The sequence below is a fragment of the Colossoma macropomum genome, unplaced genomic scaffold (assembly GCF_904425465.1).
Source record: "Colossoma macropomum unplaced genomic scaffold, Colossoma_macropomum, whole genome shotgun sequence".
NCBI classification, from domain to species: Eukaryota; Metazoa; Chordata; class Actinopteri; order Characiformes; family Serrasalmidae; genus Colossoma; species Colossoma macropomum.
The window spans coordinates 36577567-36594531 of NW_023494803.1; the positions used below are offsets into that span (position 1 = coordinate 36577567).

At 40.6% G+C, this 16965-nt stretch overlaps 1 protein-coding gene across 2 annotated transcripts in view; it reads left to right on the forward strand.

Moving 5' to 3' along the window:
• The window catches only part of foxn3 (forkhead box N3), a 144942-nt gene extending 141158 nt beyond the window's left edge, over positions 1 to 3784 (forward strand). Inside the window, exon 6 of one of the 2 annotated variants that reach the window (XM_036593765.1) lies at positions 278 to 3784. In XM_036593765.1, the coding sequence (XP_036449658.1) occupies positions 278 to 773 (496 nt within the window). In that variant the 3' untranslated portion in view covers positions 774 to 3784. The remainder of the gene's footprint in view (positions 1 to 277) is intronic. The other variant, XM_036593766.1, reaches the window with a different exon arrangement.
• Positions 3785 to 16965: the final 13181 nt, after the last annotated feature.

Here is a 16965-nt window from a genome sequence, read left to right on the forward strand (position 1 = left end):
CTTAGTGGACTGTGTGAACTGGGGACTGTTTTGTAACTTTAACATTGTTTACATACTACATCAAATTTTTATTCAAAAATCAAAGAAAATTCACCCTTTAAATTATCAAATGTAGTAATAAACGTCATCTATGAACATGTCATTTTTATATTAATAGACCGAATGTGAAAAACGCTGAAGGTGAAATTCTAACAGGCACTGTGGTTGTGTTTGTGTCATCACATTACCCTTCAAGAAACATCTAACCACACGCTCTATCCTTTTGTGGTATAACTAGGTCAGTCCTGGCCGGCTGCAGAATGCGCAGCGACAGCGAGCCGTCCTGCGACTCTCCGCTGGTCAGCAGCGACCCCAAGGAGGACCACAACTACAGCTTCGCCAAATCTTCCAGCTCCGCACCCGGAGAGCAAACCCCCCACGACTGCAGCCAGGCCAGCTTCCATGGCAACGAGGCCGGCAGCGACACAGAGGAGGACGACAAGCTCAAGATCAAAAAGGAGCCCAAGGAGTGGTCAGTGGACGCTCTAGCCTTGGCCCAGGCCCAGCACAAGAAACGGCAACATTTGACAAAGCCCAAACAGAGAGTGGCCAGTGACATGCTGCCCTTAAAAAAGAGGCGCACAGAGAAGCCTCCAGAGAGCGATGACGAGGAGATGAAGGAGGCGGCCGGCTCTCTGCTCCACCTGGCTGGTGTTAGGGCCTGTTTGAACAATATCACCAACCGGACGGCCAAGGGCCAGAAAGAGCAAAAAGAGTCCATGAAAAATAATTAATTGACTGTGTAATAAGGAAGAAGAAAAAAAAACATCACTTTTAATAGAATTTACTATTTTTTTCCAGGACATCAGGTGAATTCTACTGATTTGTGGCAATATCAACAATCACTTTGTTTTCCTATCTTTATAGGTAATGTTATTGAGGGTTTTTTATTTTCTGTCTTTTTTTTATTTGTTTGTTTGTTTCGTTTTTGTTTTCAAAGGAGATTAAAGCCATAGCAAAACCTTTCTAAGATATTCAGCTAATTCAGTAACGGGTTTTATTTGGCTGATATTAATATAAAAGTGATTGAAATAAGCAGAAACCTGCCCCCTTGTCCTTGTTCGCGCACTTACTGGCATGCTTAGAGAGTCTGACAGTCTGTTCCCGTCAACATACAACCATCCTGCGGGTGAGTTGGTGCTGCAGCTACATTGAGGCAGGGCAGCAAGGGCTTGTGTATGTGAAATTTGGCTGCTAGCGCGGGGCTCCTTCCTGCCGTGACTTGTGGAGAAGCGTGGGGCAGGGCAGTGCCAAAGACAATCCCTTGGTTGGCCAGCTCGAGGAGCGCAGCACTTCTTTTTAATGGTGGGGCGTGACTGCACTTGCTGCCCTGACTGCTAATCCAATCCAGCAATGCAGCACATTGGAGGAGAGAACACTTGTGGTCTTTGTTAGAGTTTCTGTCGTTGGATTGTTGGTAGCTATCGAGAGTCATATTTACCGAAGTCCACCGTCAATAAGTTCTAAGCCATAAGCCTTTGTCAAAGTGCTTTTTCGGAGACAAATAATGTACTATATATATAACCGTATGTATTGAGACGTCCTGATAGCTGCCCTTGTTCTTCCCTAAGCAATCAAAACGAGTGATATTGTTCTAATGGAGTAAAGTGACAGTGATATTTCTTTTGTGGCACAATAAAACTGATGGCCTATAACCCTTGATGGATGCTACAAAACCTGCCAGTTGTATTTTAGTGATAAAATAATGAGAAGACTGTGGATTTTGTTTATTTCTTTGGTTTATTTGTTATTATTTTCTTTCTTTTTTTGCCTAACCCTCATGATGTAATAAGCAATTTCATCCAGTCAGGATAACACTGTATAAAAGTTACACTAGACTTTTTTTTTTCTTAATTTAAGCAATGTAGCCAGCAGGATTTTCCAAATCGTGTTGCATGGGTTCTGTAAAGAAAAAGAAAAAGGAAAAAAAATGTTTTGTTTTTTTTTGGTTTTTTTTTTTATTCAAAAGTTCACGTAAGGTAAATAATGTATTTAGCATGGAGCATGAATTATTTTCATATAAATAATAGATCCTAGAGAACAAAAGGCACCGCCTCTAATTTCTATGCCCATAGGCCTAGAGTCACTTTTGTTGTTTTGTTGTCTTAATTTGATCGGTTGTCCTCATCGTACTTGTTTTGAAGCAGGCATTTAAAGAATAACCTTCTTCAGGGACAAACACTGACTGTTGGGCAACACTCTGTGCAATATGGGGACGTTACTACACGAGTAGGGCTCAGTCAGTCCGCAGGCTGGCCTCCGTCTACACTATCAGCCCCTCTCAGCTCTCTCGGTCGATTCTGCTCCAGTGTTTGAGAGGTCAGCGCAGTCACTGTCGGTGTCAGTAAGGAGAAGTTGGTAGTGAGTGTGGGTCCTCCGCATCCGCCGCGGCTTTGTGCCTGCTTTTCTTCCATGTGCCGTGCTCCATGTGTCGGTGCCAGTGATTTCCGGGGGGTCTTCCATATGTACGCAGCACAGGACTCTGGTCCAAACCACACAACGATACGCAGCGATCTCATGGCTTCTCTTAAGATTTGCATTGTAGCACTGTTCAGGAAAATTGTCAGTATTAAGTTTGCAGGTCTACACATACGATAACAGTAGGACGTGATATGCGCAGTGGCATATATTTTACTAAATTCCGCCAGATTGCACTTTTATTGGTTTAACTCAAGGTAATAATCTTACCTTTTAAGTTTTATTTATAAAGTCAGTGCCAAAGCCTGTAATAACTAACTTTATACACAGCAAAACGGCCAACACGTACTTGATAATACTACGTGAGACGAACCTGTCAATGAGTTGTAGCATTACTGTCAGTTACCCATGTATAATATTCACATTTGTTGATATCACATTATTGGCTGTAAATTGCTCATCTACATACGGTCCTTTTCCTCCTCATGGTGACAGTCTCTATCCCAATGTCTGTAGCGTGTTGAATGTCATCTGGACCATTAGTGAGTGCCATCGTGATCTCTCCAGTTGGCATGCCTGTTCCGACCATACGTGTATATGAAGTTCATCTCTGCATCCTCACCCAAAGCCAGTGTTATTAACCTTATTACCGAGAACAGAAATGCGACTCTGAATATGCGGAGAGTCTCCTGCCAGCTTTTCCACTCCAAACGGAGGAAAAAACAGTGGCAGAAAAGTCATTTATCCATTGTTCTTTAGAAAAAAATTGAAAAAAAAAGAAAAGGCAACACTCACTACGTAACTTTTCCTTTCGATTCTCTTCAGAGAGAAAAACAAAAACAAAAAAGGCTGTGAAAGGACGAAGAGGCGAGTGGAGGCGCATCAGAAAAGCATTAACCCAAGCCAGGCAAATAACGGTCAATAAGTGGTCTTCTCGTTTCCTTGTGTTTTTGTCATTGTTTGTTTTTCAAAAGGTTCCTGTTGTTAACTGCCATTTTTTTAACTGAATTGTTTTGGCAAGTCTTTTTTTTTTTCTTTTCTTTCCTTTTCTTTTTTAAAGAAGAGAGCGATGGAGTCCATTTGGTCTGATGGCATGTGCACCCGGCTGAAGTGTCGATATGGAGGCATACTTGCACTCTGTATTTCCTTGACGTGTAATCATATTGCCAAAGACAATTTCATCAATATGTAAATATCACTTTGTCCATTAATATGGAAAAAAGGTTACTTTTTATTTCTTGTTTGTTTTGTTTTTTCCCGACCTACCATCACGTTTCTGTGCTGTATTGTCTTCCAGTTGCAATAAAAAAAAGAGTTGCAAAGGTGATTTTTGACTTGTGTGGTTCTGAAATATAATATCCAACCTTTGAAATGAATATAATAATCATCTAATTAGTGGAGCAGTTAATTAAAGGAGGCATATTATGCTCTTTTTTATAAATTCAATATGGCTCACTGTGCTCTTTGAAAGACTATAAAGAGTATAAAACAAACTTGAATTTAATCTTTAAGAAATAAGTTTGAAAGAAGTAAAATTATCTGCTAATATGTTGAGATTTCACTTGAACTAACTAATAATATTTTCACTGCAATCTCAAAATGAGAAATATTAAATATCATGAGTACATTTAATTGAGTTATTTTAGATTTAAGTTACATATCTTTTTTTAATGTGTCTGAACTTGGAAACTGCATTTTTTCCTATGTATTCTTTAATATGACACAGTTAAAGGCAAATTTCATTCATTTTTCAAAAGTATTACTATTATTGTTGCTTTTGAGAGGCAAACAAAGTCATTCAGAGTGGATTGGTGTGAAATGCTCTGTTCTAGAGAAACTTAGAGAGTCAGAACTGTTCGCAGTGATAATGATAGGAACCAGATGTCCAAAGAGTTTAATGCCTCTAAAAGCTTCCTCAGAGAAAGTTATTTGATTATTATTATTATATGAAATAGTTATGAAGACGCTGCCTGATGCCTGAAATTCATTGTGTTATGGTAGTTTTTGAGATAAGGTTTTCACCTAAAACATTAGGTAACGCTTTATTTGCAGTGGTCCTTTGTAGATGATTAATAAACTCACATTTATTATGTAGAGTCTGTTGAGTGATTGTTTCATCTAAAAGGACCACTGTGGGCCATTTCAGTGCAAAATAGTGTCATATTATTAAAATCATTATTAAATAAATTATTCAATTCAGATTTACCACTATCTGACCGTTATCAACATTACTTATAAAACTCGTGTAGGGTCACTGGGGGTTTGAATAGTAAATGAAATGGCTATATATAGATATCGCAACCCCTGGTTCCCATAACCACCACTATTAAAAATTCTGAGATGGTAAGTTTCTCTACAATGAACCATTTCACTTCAAACCCCTCTGTTTGCACCTGAGCTAAATTATGCAGAAATATTGCAATTTTGAAAGCTTTATTGCCATAATCCAATCCCAATGACAATGCAATATAGTACTATATATTGTCAGTATGTCCCAAATACAAATTCAATATATTACATATTTTTAATATTTTACTATTTGTATGGGATAAAATCCTGAAACTTTCTCCAGGGTACTTTCTTCATTTTATTTGCGCAAGTGTTGTTGCCACACTGGAGGAAACAGCATGTCAGTCAGTGTGTACAGAGATACAGAACACTGAGGATGAGGAGCTGGGAGAGATGAAGAGGAGCAGTGATGTCTAGAGAGTGCCGTCACTCCTGTCTGGGCTGTGCCGTCAGAGCAGAGTGTGTGCCGAACCTGCCAAAGCGCGTACACTCCTGTGACAGCATCATCAACCATGTCAGGCATCATGGTAGGATCAGAGTTAAGTGAATTTGGACTTTTTCCACTGTTTCCATGTCTGATTATGCATAACACGTCCCAAAATCTCACTACACAGTGGATCAATACACCAAAAATAATACACTGTACAATTGGCCATCATGGATTTTGATGGGTTTAGATCATGCGTGAGATGTCACATCAACGTGAATATGAATACACCTATCCATCCTCAGCCCACAAATGGTTTCTTACCGTTCGAATCTAATCCTATTCAATCTGTGGCCGCCAAGTGGTGCAACTGTCTAAAAATTCTACCCATTGCAATACCCTAATTCAATCACCAGGGATGCCACACCCATCCATGTCCAGAAGTCCAAGCGAGCATAACTGTTCTCTCTCTGTAGGATGGGCCTCCCTCTTCCCCATCATTCAGCACGATGATAGCCAATGCAGGCATCTGTTCACTGACATTACAGAATTAGCAGTTAGTGTTCTCCTCCAAGCATGTTAACCTGTCCAATTACGCTGCGTAAGCTGCAGTTTTAATTGGTAGCAATAAAATAATCCTCCTTTGCAGTAAAATAAAGCTCTGCTGATTCTAACATTAAATGGTCTTAAACACTGGAGTTAATTCATAAACTGTCTCAAACGCTGCTGATTCACCCTTTAACTCTGAGGATTGGCACGCAGACTGCTGGTCACACAGCAACGCAGACAATAATCTCACCCTGCTAGTAGCTAACCAAAATGCAAGACGAACATCAATAATTTGGAGACAAATTGACTTAAATAGACTGAAAATCTGAGCAAGAAGCTGGCGAATGAGAAGCAACTTCAGCCTCGTAAAAATCGAACATTGAGAAATATTTTACACAAAACTATTCCACTTTTGAGGAGAAATGTTTCCTGTCGGAGATGCGAGAAAAGTGGCTATAGCTGAGTTAAAGCTTAAAGCAGAGCAAAGTAAGTCTGTGTTTTTGTTAATATTTCTTATCCTAAACTAGGACGTCAGCACATACTGAGACATACTTACAGCCAAGATGGTAAAATAGACATAATATGTTGTGGCTCCCGAGATGGTTTGATTTTTGTTGAAAGGACAAAATGGCTCTTCTTAACATTTGGTTTGCTGACCCCTGTCCCTGGAAGCATGCTTTAGCCTTTACCTTCCTAGTTTTGTGGGACCACACGTGATGTTCACAACGAGCTGTCCAGAGAGAACCATGGGTCATACATTTATTAGAGTGGGAACGACCTGAGTGTGAAATTTCTAAACCAATCCAAAGTAGGGGAGATGGTTAATACTGTCCGTTTGACAACAAGCCTGTAGGTAACGGCTTCAGATAACAAACTAGAAAAGCTTTTTTTGCTCTTTTTATCCACAACCATCTGACTGATTCTGTCCCTTTACAAAGTAATAAATAATTAGAAAGTTGACCAAATTTTACATTTAGAATGCATTATTAATTCCAAATGCTAATTAATTTGCATGTGCATGAAAAATTAAGAATATTTTCTTCTATTTTTCTTATCCTTTTCATGGATGTGAGGTTTTGTTACGACAGCTACATTAAAAATGTTGTTCTTTGTTGGAAGATGTTGAAAGGTGACAGTATTGTGTAGGGTTTTTACATAATCAAGCTAACATCTGCATGGTGGCAAATCTGTTGCCCTTGCCAAACTGTCTGGCTTTGATACATTCCACAACAACAATTTTAACCTGGAAACTGAGCATCATGTAGAAAATCTTACCTACAACCTAAATTCATTAGGTTGAATGTAGCTTTACATTCTGTACTGTCCAAACTCGCAACAGTTGCCACAAATGTATGCATTTGTGTGCATAGATAGGTCAGTTCTGATGTGTATCAAGTTGCTACACATTCACTTCAAATGTACAATTGAGCACGACCCACATTCACAACTGCTGTTACATTCCGATGGCTATATTTATATTTGAGCATTTGTGTTTGTGGTAGAGGTGTAGTTTGGCTCTGCCCTTGTTTACACTCGCTGTATAATTCATAGATGCCATCTGAAAGGCTGAGTGCAAACACTGAGGTCCATTCTTAATTAAAGAGGCAGAGTCTGGAAATCATACACAAACTACCTCCCTGTACAGTGTCACCACACCCATGCTCGACTGGGTTGCTATGCAACTGCAGGAAAAGAAAGACAGAAAATGTACAAGAAGCATGTTGGCAGTCGCAGACAGGCAGAGTTCATCTATTTTGCAGGGGTTATTTACAGGTTGCAGAAGTGGAGATGGTGATTACCTAGTTTTCCTTGCGCGACATTACTTTCGAAAACAGCAAACACCTGACGTTATTAAATTCTGGATCGGTTTTAATGGCTAGATGAAATTTGGCATGCCGTCAAGCTGCACACATTTACTGCAAATATCACCATGGCAATCAAAAGGCTGTTTCATTTATTCAGTAAATGTTTTCTTGCGAGACTCCCGAGGGAACCGGCACACAGCGCCAGAGCACAGCTACAAAAGACATATTGCATGTTTTTGTTGCCAAGGAAACAAACAGAGGTGGCTCATACCAGTACACCCTGAACTTTTTTCTTCTCTACCTGACAGAGGATAGCCATCTTTTCACGTGTGTTATTGAGTGTTGTGTTTAGGCTGCAGCTGCGGGCCACTTTTCCCTCTGAAGTACTTCTGGGAGGAGCGTCCGTGTTTGGGTGTTTGGAGCCTGCACTAAGACTCCTTCAGTAATTAGTATCTCATTTATTCAGTTTCCAAGGTAGCAGGAAATGGGGGCTCTCCTCGGAGGCGAAAATCAATAAGTGCTCTCCCCGTGAAGGAACACGCGGAGAGCTGATAACTGTCCAAATCCGCCACACAGCGCCTTTAATTTGTCCCACGGTCCTTGTAAGTCAGCCACAAATATGGGGGTATTACTGCAAATCTGTGGCATTAAGGGTTGAATCTTTGAATACATTTGCAAGTCTATACACCTGGCCTTAATCTAGCTGATTTGCATGAAGGCCACAGGTTGGGGATTTGAAGAGAAATTAGAATCTTTGCGGCTGAAAACGTGCGTGTGGAGACTTCATCATCACTGCTATGTGTTCTATGTGTCTTTTGTAAGGTTACTTTGGTTCTTTGTGTCAGATTTTTGCACATCTTAGTGACACTGCTGGGTTGAGAATAGTCCACCATCCAAAAATATCCAGGCTGCAGCATCCTTTGGCCAGAAACTGACCACTGATGAAGCTACAGGCTTTGATTGTGCATCTACAAGGTGTGCCAACCAGGTAGGCCTTTCTAGGTGGCCAGCAAGTGTTAAATCTATAAAATTTCCCACTTGTTTTGGGGGTCCCTCAGTTTTTGCACTGTGAATTTGTTTTCTTCAATAACGAAAATATATCTTGATGATTGAGAAAACTGGAAGTGAGCTGGGTTTCCATGTTTATAAGAGAGCAGGTCAATATTGTGTTTAAATGATGTTTTTACTGATGTTTTTTATTTTTTTATATGAAGAAAGCTGTCCGTTTTATCTCAGCTCTCTTTGTGGAGAGGTGTGATTTTTTTCCAGCAGGGGGCTCCCAACCTTCACCTTTCACTGCATTGCTCACTAGCAGCTCAACATTCAACACATTTAGTTAATCCTAGTTAATCCTAGTTAATCCTAGTTGTCCTAGTTAATCTGATACAATGTCACAAGAGAAAAGAATTTGATTATATTCATTAAAAATATCCAAGTTGATTTCCATTCCACCGATGGAATGGCCACTAGGGGCCCTGCAGAAAGAGGCTATAATCCACAGCAATGCTACTGTACCACCACCCATGTAATATGTGGACATCGATTGTCCTGTGGTGATCAACAACAAATTGTGCAATAACAGTTGCTCTACAGTCTGTAACCATAAACTTATACAGTGCACCTATTTGGTGGGCGTTTCTTATAAAATGGCCAATAAGTATTAGTATTTCATGTGGTGTTCGTTATTTTGTACACCACTAGATATGCGTACATATTATTGCTGTCTGAAAAAATCTCCACATTTGTGTTTTTTCACATAATTTGCCCACTGATGTTTGCAGTGAGTGTGTTTACATGCACTCAATAATCCGATCATAATCTGATTTCTGCAGTTATCCAATTATTCAGACGGTCATGTAAACACCATACTCCGATCTAGAAATCTGATTAAGAAACCTGATAAAGAGAGCTGGATTTTAGCTCAGTAATCAGATTTGTCAGTGCATGTAAACTCTTACTCTGATTTCTTTCGGATTTCTCAGTCTAAGCATGTGTGGAACAGACTGTTGTACTGGAAACAAGCGAGCAGCGCTGCTGCGAGATGGCAGCAAAATACCTTTGGAGCGACGCTGAAACCAACTACATGCTTGACGAAATGAAGGATTTAAATATTCTTCATCTTCTAGATGATGTATGTTCATATTTTCAGGTAAAGTGGTGTGATATTTAAAAAAAAAAAGCCGTGGCATGAAGTTTGAGTTTTGCAAAGCAGAAGTCCGATTACTGCCTGGCTCATGTAAACCTGGAGTTTCCCCATTACCTGATTACTCAAGTGCATGGAAACATGTTGATCAGATTACTGACAAAATCGGATTTTCTGCGGTTATCAGATTATTAAGTGCATGTAAACACACTCAATGTGTCAAAATTACATGACAAACAGACAAACAGAAATAGTCCAAAAGTACTTAGAATGAAACCTTCTCACTTTAACTTATATTGAATGTTCTTTTCCTATAAAATTCCTTCTTAGAGACACATGGTTTTGTTCCAACAGTGACAATATAGCTTCAGTCACACACAATTCATTCAACTGTTCGTGAAAATTAATGCATAATAAGTTTTCATTTAAATAACACAAATGGAGCAGAATTTGCTCAATCTGACAAATCTGGCTGCAGCACAGGCTGCGTCATATACACACAAACACAGCCGTCTCCTCTGCTGACCTGACCGGGTCGTGACCCCACAGGACCGGTTTTCTCCGCCTCACCTTATTCAACCTCCAAACAATAGCGGCAGTGTTAACCTGCTCTTTGTTGTGGCAGAAAACAACTGCTGAGTGAATTGTTTACTTAAGTTTTTTTTTCTTGTCCACTCAGCACACGATAAGAAGAGAGCTAGCATTCAGCAACAGAGTGAACCATACTTAGGAACGTGTGCGTGATTATGAGAGAGAGAGAGAGAGAAAGAGAGTAGGAGAGAGAGAGAAAGAAAGAGAAAGCAAGAGAGACAGAGAAAGAAAGCGGGAGAGAGGGAGAAAGCAAGAGAGACAAAGAGGGATGGAAAAGGAACAAGACAGAGAAAAGGAGAGAAAGAAAGCAAGATAGAAAGAGTGAGACAGTGAGCAAAATAGAGAAAGAAAGAGGAAGAGAGAGAAAGCAAGAGAAACAATGATAGAAAAGGGACAAGAGAGTGAGAGAGAGAGAAAGAAAGGGGGAGAGAGATAGGGAGAGAAAGAGAGAAAGTGAGATAGAGAGTAAGCAAGATAGAGAAAGAAAGAGGAAGAGAGGGAGAAAGCAAAAGAGACAAAGAGATAGAAAAGTGACAAGGGAAAAGAGAGTGAGAGAGAGAGAGATTCCTGTTAACTGCTTTGGCAATAGTGTATTTTATTACATTCATGCCAATAAAACACTGTTGGACTGAACTGAGAGAGAGTGAGAGAGACAGATGGAAAGAGGGAGAGGGAGTAAAAGAAAGAGAGAGAGAGCAAGATAGAGAGAGAGAGAGAGCGACATAGAGAAAGAAAGAGGGAGAAAGGGAGAAAGCGAGAGTGACAGAGAGATACAAAAGGGACAAGATAGAGACAGAAAGTGTGTGTGTGAGAGAGAGAGAGAGCAAGATAGAGTGAGGGAGAGTGAGGAAGATGGAAAAAGAGGAAGAGAGAAAGCAAGAGAGACAAAGATAGATAGAAAAATGGAGATAGAAATGGACAAAAGAGGAGAAAGAGTGAGTGAGAGAGAGCGGGAGAGTGAGTGAGATAGAGAAAGAAAGACAGAGAGAGTGAGCGAGACTGAGAAGAAAAGAGGGAGAGAGACAGAGAGAGCTTTTAAATGTTAAACACTGTTTATTGGTATAATCAAGTATCCCCATCTAAATATACCATGAAACAAACTCACTGCATCACATGAAAAAGAGAAAAACAGAAGGAAAAAGAAAACAAATAAAAGAAAAACTATGTTTATTTATGCTGTAGATAAGTAAAAGTGGAGAGAGTGAGAGAGAGAGCTATAGTATAGTGGGGGTGCTGCAGGTAATGAATTTGACATTTTCCATGCAGGCTGTGCTGACAAAGCAGGTGGAAATGCCAGCCTGAATGACTCCCATTTCTACAGCACGGCTCAGTTGAAGTTTCCACACTGGCCGCTCCGCACTGCGCTTCTCCACAGCCTTTCACTGGGCCTGGGCTCCTCTCTTCCTCCCTCCTTCTCTTTGCTCTCTCTCTCTCTCTCTCTCTCTCTCTCTCTCTCTCTCTCTCTCTGTCCCCCCAGCCCTCCCCCTTACAAATGAGTCTGCGGTAAAATTAATGTCCTGTAACCGCGCTGCTAACTGCAGGTACCCCGTTTCTGCTCTCCGTGCAGCTAATGCCCTTGATCTTTCATTAGGACTCTACCTAAAGCACCTGGGGGGAGCCGGAGCCAGCAGAGCGAAGGACAGTGCAGCAGGAAAGAGAGAGAGAGATGGCCAGGCTCAGACCATCCACTCATCCTTCAGAAACGAGGAGTCATCACACCCCGCACTGTCCTTCTCCCCTCACTGCCCAACTTGGCCTCCATTTTTCTTCCAGAAGGTTGTGGCTGAGCTGTGGACAAAAATGAGCCGTCGCTGTAAAGAGTTGGTTCCACTTCATTCGCGTTGTGTTTTTTATGAGGTGTGGTAAGAAGCTGAAGTATCTACAGAGATAAACGTTTATGGTTTGGTGGCTCTTGGCTTGGACGTTGACCTTTAAGCCATATAGAACCTTTACATTATGTGGGTTCCTCTCCTTTAGAAGAAAAAGAGGTTCCTCACAGTCCATTGAAAGGTTCTTTGGGGGCCCAAAAGTGGAATCACTCTGAAGAACTCTTTCTGCCATGTTTATTTTCAATATTTTTTCTGAGTATGTGTAGATTCACTAAGGTCCAATCCCATTTCTTATTTTTACCCCTACCCCTTGTTTTCGAGTGTCACTTTGCCCCTTGACTGAGTTACAGGGGGTAGTGGTTGAAATCTTCTCCTGCAAAATGGGACCCTCAAATAAAAAAGAACATTACTTCATTAACAGCTCCTAGCGCTGCTCTGTAGGTGACCCTGCCAGTCTGCAGTGACAGCAGAGGAGGGTAAAGTTCAGCTCCTCACTGCTGGTCTTTAGTTACATTCAGGGAATTATATGCTTTCAAAGGGGGGATACAACAATTATTTATCATCGCCCACAACTAATTCTTCAGTGATATGAAGTCAGATATTCTCCAGATTCTTTTTGAATTTTCCTGTTACTACTAAGACTTCAGCATACTACTAACAATTTTTATGCTTTTATGAGGAAAAGGACCATAATACACTGAAACAACATTAAACTAAGATAATACAGTGTTTATCATAATGCTTTAACAGTAAAAATACTCACATTTGTTGGTTCATCTTTGGTCACTTGCACAGCCATCTTGCTGGTTTTTGTTTTTACTTCATAACACTCCGTTTGGAGTGTGTCTCTGAAAAACCTCTGTTTGGAGGGCCATGTAGCCCTAACACTTCGCCCTGCCCCTCTATCTCAACTAAAATTGGGACGCCCTACCTCTAGATGTGAGCGTGGGCGAGGGGTGAAATGGGATTGGGCGTAAATCTCGAAAAGCCTGACATCTGCCCATTCAACATGCTTCTGAATGGTAAACCAGAAGGAGTTTAATATAAAATGTAAACACTGTTAAAGTTCTGAAGCATAACATTCACTCACAACTCCATTCAGTCCATATGTAGAAACTAAGCTGCAGGAACGGCCTGTTTTGAATTAACTGTTTTTGCGATGCCACAGAAACTAACTAATAACTAATTTGCATATATTTGCTTATTCAGTCCATAGCAGTTTAGCCCCGCCCATTCACAGTGAAGTCATAAGTGTTTCAGTGTGAGCTGCTTTTTGAATGAGGCACCCAATCAGAACGGAGGTGGTTTACACATATCAGTTTTGAAGGCAGAGGTATAAAACAGAATCTTTAAATCTAACAGACGCAGAGAAGTTTGAAAACGGTAATGTTTTGAATTGTGACTGAATTATGACTGTTTTTGATACAAAAACCGAAATAAACGTCAGAAATGGACAACAGGAAAACAATAAAAAATATAATACAAGAAAAAAGGATATGGGCCTTTTAATTGCTTAAGAGGTTTGTCCTCCTTTGCTGCAGTAACAGCCTCTGCTCTGCTGCGAAGGCTTTACACTAGATGTTGGAACATTGCTGTGAGGGTTTGATTGCATTCAGCCACAAGAGCATTTCAGCTGCTGATGTTGGATAGTCAGTTCTGAATCACTCCAACTCATTCCAAAAGTATCGGATGGAGCTCCATCACTCCAGAAAATGCAATGCCACTGCTCTACAGCCCCATGCTGCGGGTCTTTATGCCCCTCAGACTGATGCTTAGTAATGAGCATGGTGACCTTACATGTGTGGCTATTCCAGAGTGACCCCTACGTCTGTGTCAGCGATAGGTGCATGTTAAAGTAGCTGAATGTACTAATTAGAAGGACTGTCTGGATACTTTTGGGCATATTTGGATGCAAAAAGTGAGGGTGGCAAAAACTGGGGGATGTGTTCCTCCCTTTTAGCCGTGGAAACTACACCTGTGCTGCAGTGGATGAACCTTTTCTGCCCCAACATCTCCACTCGATGCCTGCTGTGTTCCATTCCAAGCACCATTGTCCATGTTGTAGGTATGAGGGAGATGTGCCATGTGGTAATGGAAGAGTTCTGCGTGCCGAGGGAAGACTGCTGAGAAGAAAATGGATTCCTCTGAGCAGATGCATGTAGCGCATCAGGAGTTCAAGGTTAGAGACAGGCCCAGCCTCCTCCTCATCCCCAGCCCTTCATCCATTCCACATTATGACCATAATTTATCCCCCGGTTAACCTACTTTCATTGCAATTAAAATGCCCAAGGCAAGGCTCTCTCTCTCTCTCTGTCTCTCTCGCTCTCTGTCTCTCTCTGTCTCTCTCTCTCTCTCTTCGCCCTCTCTCCTTTTGTGTAGTCAAAATGATGAACACATTATGGACTAGCCGGGGCGCTGATTCAGTTGTAGAGTAGGACAAGCGCTGAGTAAATTTCATATCAACTCACGATGCAACACACCGCAGCCCGCCTCGCATACATATTTATGTCCCCCTACAAACACATCCCCAGCCCGACGAAGACAATCCGTCGAATCCCAAGCTGCCATCGGCGGTAAGTGAGACATTATGACTTGTCTCTGGTGAGGTCTAATTTGAGAGCTGATCTAATAAGTCTCATGCTTATTTTTAATCCAGTGTGGTTCACTCAGACCCCCCAATGTTATAAAAGTCTGATGAATACAGCTGGCCACTGAGGGAGAGTAAATCTGTCCAGTTAAATGAGATTGCAGCGCCAGATCTGCATCTGTAAACAGGCCCAAATGAATCCATCAAACAGCCTGATTTTATAATGGCACTCTGGATCGCCGTAACTGCAGCTGCATGCCAAGACACATTAATTCTCTAAATAAGTTCTCAATTAAGTCATGGCAAATCAATGGGCCCTCCTTTGTCGGCAGGTGGCCTGACTGTACGAGGAAGGCACTAATAGGCTCGGTTTGATTGCTGCGCCGTGTTGAGGGTGATCAATAGCGCAAAGTGTTTACCCACGGGCCTCTGCTCCCTCACCCCAGCCCTGGTGTTGCTCAATCATAGGTTTTACACTCTTCGTCCAACAAGGTTAACTTCCTGTTGGAGCAGGTGGTTGAATACATAACCATGCTGGAGAGCGGTTATGTAACTCTGTGGTTTCGGAGATTTGGCACTGAAATCGGATCACACCCAGGGTGCCCTTCTGTGTTATGGAAACCTCAAATTTCTTATACATTATTATGTCCAAAAGTATCCGGACACTCTTCTTAATTAAATCCAGCTACTTTAAGGTGCACCCATTGCTGACACAGGTGCTCACACAGCTTGTATAATCTCCAAAGAAAAGCATTGCAGCTGTGCACCATGCTCTCGGCTCTACGGGGAATAAAGCCCCCCCAGCATCAGCCTGTGAAGCAGTGGAACTACGTTCTCTGGAGTGATGAAGCACGATCCAATACCTTTGGGAGGAGCTGGAGTGGCATTTGTGATCCTAATCATCCAACATCAGTGCCTGACCTCACTAATGCTCTAATAAGCTGAATGCAATCAGATCCTCACAGCAATGTTCCAACATCTAGTGTAAAGCCTTCCCAGAAGAGAACAGGCTGGGAGGAACAGGATCCCTATTAATGCCCTTCATTTCAGAAGAAATGTTAAATAAGCAGCTGTCCACAAACTTTTGGACATGTATGTGGAAATCACTGAATATCTGATAATCCAGATGATACAAACTGAATTTGACTATAGATTTGTAAGAAGAAGTACAGCACTGATATTTAGATCAGTGGGCTGCACCCATTTCCATGGTTACACTACACCCATTTCCATGGTTACACTAGGAGTAGCGAGTTCTGAGAAGATGTGCCCCATTACTGGCTGAGCGCTAATATAGTAAAGATGAAGAAGCAAAGAAAATGTGTTTGAAATATTCAAAACTGCTGAGCAGAAACAGAAGACAAGAGGATGTAAGTCATTTGATGAGGAGAATCCATTCTGTCAGTACTAATTTCAATAGTGTAACAGTTTTAGCTATAAAGTACCAGATAAATAGTAAACTTCATAGGATGCCTGTCTCCTCTTCTGAAGCCAAAACTACACCTCAGGCTACAGCAGGCACTGGTAAGGGTGAGCAATACTGTGCAAAGGTCAAAGACCACTGTTCATTTATTTAATTTGCAGTCAAAACGGCCATTAAGTGCAAGTCATTCGTTTTTCAGCACCAGAAAATCAGAAAAAATATAATATGAATATGACACAGAAGCATCAACAATTAAATATTACATCAATTTTTCAGTATTTAGTGTGTCACCTTTTTTAGTTTATTACAGCTTCCATTCCTTTCGGGAGGCTTGCTTTCATTTTTTCAAAGAAATCTGCAGGGATATTTTTCCATACCTCAAATGTTCAGTCTTAGAAGGTTGCATTTTATGTTTCTCATAAAACCACACTGGAATTTTCAACATAGCAGAGCATTTACAACATTAAAGGGAATGAAAAACTAAACAGAACAAAACTACATAAAGAAATTAACAGAAAAACCAGGCAAGATAAATGGCAAAAGAATTAAGAGAACAGTTAAGATTTGATTAAGAAGGACAAACATAAAATAAAACCAAAATAATAAACCAATTAATAACATTTCCAACAGAAAATGATAAATAGACAAACTAAAATTGGAAATAGTCAAGTAAAAGGATTATAAAAGGTGATAAAAGTAAAAACAATAGTATTAGATAAACAGAGATAGAATTGAGATAAAATGAAATGAAATATAATAAAATTAAGTTATTGGGAAGAAAAAAAGTAAACACAAATGATTAAAATAATAATAAAATTAAATAAAAAAGGAGAAAGGAAAGGTTAAACTCAACTAAAACAGTTAC